The 9981-nt window shown below is 33.7% G+C and overlaps 1 protein-coding gene across 1 annotated transcript; it reads right to left on the minus strand.

The window, feature by feature from the left end:
* Window positions 1-4170: 4170 nt before the first annotated feature.
* On the minus strand, window positions 4171-5602 carry LOC128669313 (achaete-scute complex protein T3-like). Its single transcript, XM_053744065.2, has 2 exons — window positions 4749-5602; window positions 4171-4552 (listed from the first exon to the last, which is right to left on the minus strand). Exon 1 carries the CDS (start codon window positions 5472-5474, stop codon window positions 4761-4763), a length of 714 nt encoding a protein of 237 aa, XP_053600040.1. The 5' UTR covers window positions 5475-5602; the 3' UTR covers window positions 4171-4552; window positions 4749-4760.
* Between the last annotated feature and the right edge of the window lie 4379 nt (window positions 5603-9981).

Genomic DNA, 9981 nt, shown 5'->3' on the forward strand with positions numbered 1-9981 from the left:
TCTTAGAATTTTAGTACGACAAATCAATGTCTACGAACGACTAGACATACTATTTTCATTTTAGATTAAATTTCATTTTAACAAATCATACGCCATTATATATTTTCTATACATTAGCAATTGTTTAGTTCGATAAATATTAGCATATATTTCATTGTAAACTCACATTGAAACGTTTCTTCGTGTGAAGATGTTTTCGTAATTCCAAACTCTTATCAATTCAGTAAGAAACAAGAAGAAGAAATTCCTATTGATAGCGTCATAATTTTTTTTATTAGTTTATCCAAATGGAAAGGCAAAGGAATCTAAGCCCATATAGCCAGATAGTGTAGGCAATCGTTACCCTAAACATGCTTATTTATAATCGCTGCATCGCTGCAGGCACAGGCGCGCGGCGTCTGATCCTTTGACTCCGGCCATACATCACGGCCGCTAAGTAGACAGTATATCAAGCTATATACAGTATATCATATATTCAGAGTAATTAGGCCTTTGGCGACGGACCTCCGATTTATTAGGAGGGCGTTAATGCGTCCGACAGCCGTGATACCGCTTTTGTTTCTGCCCGAATTCAATTGAATTAAGAATAGGCTCGGCTGCACCAGTAAACTTTGACGTTAACTTTAACCTACGCGCCGCCGTCGATAAAACAAAATGGCGAACTTTATGTTGTTGTGCGAAGGTTAACGTCAAAATTGACAGAATATTTTTTTTTTGCAATCAAATATCCCATTGGGTATGTGATAGGATATTTAGATATTGATTAATAAAATTGAGAGATTTAATAACAAAATTTACAAAATGTAATAAAGAACTTGTATTCTTTTATGTAATATTTCGTAAACTACTTTATTGTGTAATTACTAATATAACTTTTGCAGCAATGCATGTCAATAGTAAAACAAACATTTTGATATGTTAATTAGTGTGTGCTGTGGACGCTTCCAGTTTCTTCTTCCACATTACGACACTTACTTATTAATTATTCAACTCATTATCGAAACGTATCTCATTTTAACGGCTGTCTCCCAGACGTGTTATCTGTTAGATAAGTTTGATTGACAAAAGAGTTCGAATGTCGCACAAAAAGGGCACTAATCGTGTGGCTACTGCAATCCGTCAATTAATTAACTGTCTAAAAGATATGAAAGGCGGCAGCGCCACAGACTCTGGGAAGATGCTACTACTTTCATCCGAACCAGTCATTTGAATATCTCATCCGACCTTAGTAACAACAAAATAAGGGAGAAATTACCAAAAATTTGGGCGTCAAAAAGTTTGTGCATCAGCTACCGTAGGCGACGTTTTGTGATAACGCGTATGGAGCTACATCGTAAAACATCATTAGCAAGATAAAAACCCTAAAAGCAGCCTTTATGTTACCGAGCGCAGGAAGTTCCCGAGATACGCACCTTTTTCATCAACGTCTAACGATACGAAATTAATCGATACAGAAAAATGTTATTTTTAAACAGTTTTGGCAAATTACACTTTAATGGCCTATCTATTAGTGAAAGAAAACAGTAATTTGGAGCGATCGTTTGTAAAACAAACAGTCGTATAAAATACTATTGTCGAAAAATAGTGACATAAAAAAACAACAAACAAAAGAAGACCGATGTTAGAACTTAATTTTACACCCGAATCAAAACTTCAACCCGCATTGTGTTGTTGTGGTGCTAACCAATTCTCTTTTGTTGCACCCCGCCTACACCCATTATCAGATGCATACACGGTATGTCATTTTTTATCAAAACAATAACATTTTTTATTGAAAACGGCCGCTCTCACGCGTAGCATCTAATAACGAGAAAATTTGTCAAAAGCCAAACAAATGCATTAAATATAATTTACGTGGACATATAAATTAGAGAGTGGTTGGTTTCTCAGAATTAAAAGATCTATAGTGAAGTTTATGTAGGTATTGTTATTTTTATGAAGTTCCTTTCTTACTTCCGTATTTCTACTTACCTTACATTACCAGTCAGAACAGAACTGGCACACTTGTTTACTGGCACACTATTATTTTAATAAAGACTACATTTAATATATTTTTATGCTTTTATATGTCGTTCCAAATCCCAACGTTCCCACAACCCTTGCAATAATTTAGTTATCGGACATCTTAATAAAAAATATGATTACAGTTATTTTATTGGGCATGATCTGCGACTTAAAAAAATAATGCTGGCATATCCACCCACATTGGTTGTAAATTAATAGAATCTGCCCTCATCATTGTGTCGTATAATAATGGTAGATCAGGCTCGTGTGAGGTATTTTTTTATTATTTTTAGGAAATGTTTCTTCGTAGGCACATCGGTACATCTGGGAAATGATGATTTATAAAGTAAAGGGTAATAACAGGGTTGACATCAAGTTGTTTGATGAAAAGTAAATACAAAAAATACATTTTGTATTCTTTAGGAGTTTGAATTCCACGTGGTTTAGAAAGAGATGTATTGATAAGGAGTCTTTATAAATGATTACTCTGCACATATGGTAATATGAATATAGATGCATTGCCAAATTTGTAGGTATTAATTAGGAAGAGATATATTTTTTATAGTTGCGATAAATAGAAATTTGTTTTATTGTGTTTTTGTTATCTTTGCAAAAAAATTAGCATGAGCCACAACAACCTTTAAATAAAAGAGGTTTCTCAGTTATCAATGGAACCCTGTACAAAGGTAGTCCGTCAATGAAAGGGACAAAAAAGGTTCAAACAGAAGGTTAATGAACGCCAGAGCCGATCGAGTAGTTATTAAAAACTGGCTCCCATACTGAGGAATTATTAGTATTTTACATTTACGTCCCAATTATCGCGAATAAAAATGGACGATTGATGGCCAGTTGCGTGTGTTAATATTTGTACTGACCGACAAACAAATATCTACTATTGTAAGTGCGAAGAAAAATAGTTTTAAACATGGTGTTATATATTTAACTGGGATTTTTAAGACCGCAACAACCAATTTTCTGTCTTTTCACGCTAGTTACACACAAGGCACTGTGGTTAAAACTATTTTTTTTCGCACTTGTAATGGCTACTTAGTAGACATTTCTTTGACGGCGAGTGTGTCGTCATTATAGGGCAATGTTTTTTATTTTACTAAGAAAAATGAGTAAAATGATGTACCTGTGTGCAAAATAATTTCTATTTTCCTGTTTTAAAATGAGACGTTTATATGCTTTCTTACTCTACAATCCAAAATCTAAAAAAAAAAAACTTGTAAAATGCTTGTAATGTATACTAATTAATATAATGCAATTATTAATGAAAAAATTGCATGAATGTCCGCTCGAAATTCGATCACATGTACTTAAGGCGGACAGAGTATTCGTAATAAAACTGAACTCGATTCTGAATTTGCACAATTCAAAACAGCTTCCACAATTACGATGCACTAGTGCACCTAATCTTGCATTTTTTTCTCTCTCAAGAAATAACTTTTGTCTCTTTCATTTGTCAACTTTTCTAGAGTATGCACGTTGGAAAAAAGTGTTTCAGATTTTCCAAGTCACCAATGTATTTGATGTGATATCACATATCGCCCATCGATTTAAAATCTTAAACTCCGGCGAACGAATCTTTATAATAAAGATTAAAAGAATAGTAACTAAGTAAAAATAAAACACAACTAACGATTATAATTGATGTATAATAATATAATTTTCAATATTTTAGTAACATTTTTCTTCAATAGGCAAGATAACAGGAAGTTAATAAAAAAAAAACTAATAATTTACAAATAGTTTTTGAACTCTTTCGCTACACATTATCAAGTACCTATTTACAAATGTAAAACTGGGGAAAATTGTCTTCTAGATTCGTTTAAAAGATAAAAGTTTCCTAAAAGTAAAAAGTAGCGAAGATTGAATAATAACTCGTACTATCATCAGAAAAATCATGACATGAAAAGAAAACAATAATATTTTGAATAATGAAAACAATAGGTTTTTAATTCTATCAGCTCGCTTTGTACTTTTCAAAAAATTATTACCATATAGAAGTAGTGCATGCTTTGTTCTTTAATATTAATGTATAGATATTTTTCAGGTTGTACATTAAAAAACTGAACAAAATAATATTTAAATCTTTGTCTCATAAAAATGTGGATATCTGAATTTGAAAACTATACTTGTATGGGGTGAATGAAAAAAGTATTAAACCTTTTCAATAAATAATGTATTTATATATTTTACCTTAACACTTATGCTAATATTTACAATAATAACAGGCTTCCAACTTTATAAATACCACTAATTACATCCTTTAGAAGCCTCGACAGCATTAAGTAACAGGTAACAATGTACACTAGGCTAACAATCTGCCTAAAATATTCTCCACAGTTGATTTGCGGCCCCATGTACAATCGACAAAGTTCACTTTTCCGTCCATAAAAATTACTTTTATTAGTATCAAATGATTAGATCCTAAAATAAGGCACTACCGTATTGACTAGAAATACAAAAAGTCTTTTCGTAATTATTCACGCAATAAATAAATGCACATTGTCGGAGGGATTCGTCCAATTTTCTGTATATTTACCTGTGAACAAAGAATATACGATAAATTAGTTAAAATATATGTGGAAACAATTTTGGACAAGGAATTTAAGACATTTACTAATACGAATGTGTGAAAAGAATGACACAAATAAATGGGAGCTAAAATCCAATTAGACATATATTATTAGATAAACATTTTATATACACAGTGTTTCATCATTGACAAGAATACTTACATAAATTAAATGCTATTTCTGTTGCCACCACGATATTACGTCTAGGAGTTCTTCTTCATCCATCGGCCCAAGGTTCTGTTGCGTTGAAACTTCATATCGGTCAACGTTGGAGTAGGCTGAAGACACCCCGGAGGAGCATTCTGATGGGGCCGGCGACGGAGCCTTCTCAGAGCAAGGCGATCCGCTGCCATAGAAGAAACCATCATCTAAGTCCATCGAAGTCATAGCCTGAGTATTACTATTCGGAATGTTTTCTCTATTTTCTTGGTCACGGGTAATGCCTAGAGCTGCATCACTTTCTTCCAGTAACTGCTGAAGATATCTAATATATTCGACTACCATCCTCAATGTGTCAACTTTGCTGAGTTTCTTGCCGGAGCCGCGCCTGGCGCCACCTGACAGGGCGGCCACTACAGAAGCGGGCAGATGACGGCGCAGCGCGTTAAATCCATCATTCACTTGTTTTACTCGATTGCGTTCCCTTGCATTTCGGCGAGCTATCGAAGCAGCCTGAGGACCAGTGTAAGGGTTCGTTCTAAAGTGCACCTTTTTCCTATACTGAAGATTTGGCGGAGTGTCGTGCGTGACATAATTTTTTTCAGGAGCCGGAGCGATGGGTATATTTCTCTTCTCAACGGAGGTTTTGGTGACAGTTGCAGTGGGGTATCCAGAGGAGACGACCACGTAGTTCGTCTGGCCTTGAACGAGTTGTATTTCTTGGAGCATTTTGTTTATATTCGCGAGATAAGGGCACACGACCGGTTCGCGCAGCGATCGGAAAAGCTCTGCTGTTACGTAGCAGGCTTCGTGGGAGCTTTCGATGGGGCGAACACGAGCGGCGGCTACGGAGCTTCGCTCACAAGTGAGTCGGCGGCGCACGCGCACTCGTTATATCACCTGCGCCGGCTGCAAAAAAATATAAATTTTAAAATTCTTCTCTCTTCCCCTATTATTTTCGATCATCCCTTCCCTGGCTACGTGCGGGCTCGTACCTGGCAGGGCTGGGGGAGCGCGGCATAGGCAGGGACCAACGCGTGCCCAGTTTTTTCTACTGACCACTGAATACAAAAATAAATTCAATATTTGCTGAAGTCGCGTTATCAGCAGTTCAAACATTCCGTTTTGCTCAGTCAGATGTTAATGCGCGTATCTTAATCAAGTTAATAATGAGTTAAGTTACTGTAACGGGTTTTTCAAAGGGCACCAGCGATGGCACGTTATAATCGCCCTATCGATTTCGGAACACTTTGAATAAATCAATCGTATTAAGAATCCACATCAGTGTTATCTTTTCCAGGGTATCTTATTAAGTGTCTGACCGGGAATTTCTCATAAAGGCAGTCAAACCCGGCGGATAAAAGTCGCACCACAGTTATCGACATTTTATCAGTGAAGAACGCTGACATTAACACTAATGTGACCCGAAATTTTTAAATTTAGGTGAAGTTTATTTTCATTAGCTTTCAAATTAGTTCAGCTATCGGTTTTATGCGCAATATCAATTTTATGAATATTAACTGTGTGATAGTAAGTTAATAAATAGTTGATTTTATGTTTATCTGTAAAGTATTTACATGCAGATATATTATCTTTATATAAAAATAAAACAGGCAATATTATTGTCATAACTCAACTTCTGTTCGAGATTACTTTTATATACGATTACGGTATAAGTTTGTAAGTATTTATTGAAATTTATTATCTGTAGCTCTGTTGGTACAATATTGTTGGTTATATATTATATAGTTTAAATAGTTTATTGTTGAAAGACTTCTAAAAGAAAATGTCTGTAATTTTATTTATGAAATATAATTTATACAATTCATTAGCGGAATGTGGCACTAAAATTACATTCGGTAATTTTTATGGCTTATTAAAATTTACTTTGTAATTTTAAGTAGGTACCGACATACCAAAGAAAAATATATAGCATTGACATAAATTTATTATACTTTCTAAATATAACGACTAGTTTTGGGGAAGGTATGCCAACAGTAAAACGCGTCGGTGTTGCCGCCACTCTGACAGAACTCGGCATTCTACATGACTATTTCAAATTTTAGGGTTCAATTAATTTAAAAATATATATTGGTTTTGTGTAGTTAGATAATAATGTCTTTATGAATAAAAACATTAAAATAAATATTTACAATTGAGTAGTCTTTTTATGTTTTCGTTAATTTATGTTATAATTTTTGGATGAACGTATTAATTTTCCCTACCTATATTAACAATGGTGTGAAGGCTCAATGTGAAGGTGGGTAAATTGTGATTAAAAATGACAATTAGGTTTAAATATTTTTTTCATTGTTAATCGGTGTAACATATGTGACCACATGCAGTGTGCGACAATCAAATACGATTTTATGATATTCTTATGATATGGATTATGCTATTCAGCATTGTCATTATTTATATATTCTACCTTGCAAATAATTTACTTCTTTATTACACAGCATTCAATAAATCTTTCCATAATTCCTGCGATCACACATGACAAGTAAAGTGAGAGACGAGAAAATAGTCTCTAGTAGCTTTTGCGTAATCTTTGGTATAATTTTTGTGTTGCTTATTTCGTGTACAGACAACACATCCATTTAAGTTCATTGTAAAATCGCCGCTATTAGCGCCTCATAAAGGTTCAAAGCTGGTTACTTGTCATGAAGTGGACTGTACAAAAATAAGAGATATATAAGTAAACGTCGCAAACATAATGATAAAATTACTCGTTTGAGTCGTCTTCTCCGTGGACAGAGGGCTAATCATCAATTAGGGCCCAACTCTGTCCAGCCGAACGCGCCTCGAATTGCACTTCTTGCTTCTTCGGTTTAGTGTCGGCGAACTATCGATAGTTTTACCATCGAAATTTTTTTTCTGAAAGAGAAAAGTATATTGATAGTGCTATCGATCTACTGACTGATAGTATTTTTGCTCGCGAAGATTATCTATCTATATTATCGATACTATTTAATAATTCTGATTTTCAATGAAGTATGTGCTAATTATTGACAGTGTAAAATTATCGATACTTTTAATATTAGTAACGATATTTTATTTTTGCTTCAACTACAGATAGTCTGTCCGTCGATAGACCATATATCGATATTGTACAATCAATCGGCAACACTAATTTATTTATCTGTCGGTGCCCGATCAAAGACAACGTTGCGTTAATCGAATAACGATCATTCTACTCATTTTACCGCACCATTTGAATCCAATGTGGTGTCTCGAGCATTTATTTTCATTAGTTAACACTTAGGCTGACTGGACGTCGTTATTATTTTAATTAAAAAATGAAATTAATGTACACACAGTAAGTAAAACAGAAGTACTAATAATTAAAGTAAACAAAAAAGCTACGAGTAAAATGGAGAAAAATAAATTTCGTAATTTAAAGAACAAAAATAAATATATTAGCTTCTAAGTACTAGTACCAAGTTTTAATTTACTAAAAAAATACACAAACCCTTGTGCAGACATGATTTGGTAAAAAACATACATACAAACTTTCAGATTTGTATTCATAAAAATAAAATTAAAACACAACAGGAAAACTAACATAGTAAAAACGATACAAAAATAGAACTATCACAAACTTGTGATTTTTCACTTTATGTCAAGTCTACAAAAAGCTATTTGGTTAAGTAAAGTGTTCACTCTTTACTCGACTAAGCAAAAAAACATAATTGGCTCGTGTAAATAAAGCATTGTTCTAGTAATGTAATGACAATAATACCAAATACATCCAACAAGCGAGCTCCCAGTTGACTACAAAAGGATTCGCCTCATCTTGTCTCCGGTAAATGGCAGTTCGCTTACTTTACGGGATCCATAAAAATCCACTGCCTACTTAATTATTATCCTCATCAACATAATTAACCTTTGTTTTATAGACGATTCTAACTAAACGAGAAATACTTGAAGAAAAACTTTCTACCTTTTATGTCTTTACCGTTAGCTAACTATTCACAAAGACTAATTATTTTAAATAAATTGATATTACGGTCAATGATTATAAGGAGAAAAAATAATAAGGAACATATTTGAAACTCTTCAATGGCAAGAAATGTATTATGTAGGTAAGTTTCCTAAGAAATTGCAGGGGGTGAAAGGTGAAAAAGTGCGACGACCACTATGACGTAGTAGTCACGCCCGTCACAGGAATTCCCGAAATTAAAAAACGGTATTTTTACGCGTGAATAAACTAGCTAAAGTAATTTTTAAGCAACATGACACCTTTTTATTTTCCTATTAATGTATATTTTTACTTCAACAAAATATGGGAATCTCAAATTTATAATATAATATTTATATTATAATTTTTCATCAAGAGTTACAATAAATCCAAAAGTAGAACGAAGATAGGAAAAACATTTCATAGCTAGAGGGGAGTATTGACTTTTTTTTACAATAGTTAGAATCACTTATCATGTATTAGATTTAAATTGGTTACAGTAACGAGGTATGTTCGGCCAGTCATCTGGAGGGCCGAGGTTCGAACCCCGTGATTTTGTACCGGATATGACCTGCGGGGAGGTGCTAATGGGTTCCGTAAATAACATTTTTTTTTCTCTCGATTATTACGTAATCGATGGACTAAGGCAAGTTCCGTTAGGGTTGATCGGTCGAGGGGAGTAAAGTTAAATGACTTTAGGGTTGCAGCGAATGTATGTTACATTCAAAATAATAATTAATGGTACGAACTTTATAGCGTGTATGATTAATATTTCTAAAATATTGTCGTAATAACATGTGTAAAAGGAACTAAAAATCACGGGCTCCATTGCTTAACGTTTGAGGAAAAAGCCGAAAAAACGCTCTGATAGCAGAGAATTTAAAAGAAAATAAACATAAATTCTTTTACTAAGTTACGTGTTATTAAAACCTAATTTTGATCCATACATACTTGTAATATAACTCAGAAAAAGTAAAAAAAAAATAGTTATAAAAGTTCAAAGGATAAATAACAATGAAGGGTTAAATTGATACAATATCCTTCAATAGGCACAAATGACGTTAATATGTTAACGTGTACTACAATGAGCTAAAGTATCTTGTTATGAGTCAATTTATAAAATTAGTGTGTGATTCCAATAAGATAAGTTGTTGGGATAAAAGGTACCACCCACGAGTGTGAGCCGTCCTTGTTTATTTGTAGCATTGCAGGGTTTGTGGGCATTAGTTGGACAATAATGACCGAATGGTATCAAATAAAGGCTTTTCTAAATTT

Source organism: Plodia interpunctella, chromosome 4 (genome assembly GCF_027563975.2).
Source record: "Plodia interpunctella isolate USDA-ARS_2022_Savannah chromosome 4, ilPloInte3.2, whole genome shotgun sequence".
In the NCBI taxonomy this organism is placed as follows: Eukaryota; Metazoa; Arthropoda; class Insecta; order Lepidoptera; family Pyralidae; genus Plodia; species Plodia interpunctella.

What these genes read in the sequence shown, in the direction of transcription:
- LOC128669313 (XM_053744065.2), bottom strand. Translation starts at nt 5,474, where the DNA reads ATGCTCCAAGAAATACAACTCGTTCAAGGCCAGACGAACTACGTGGTC.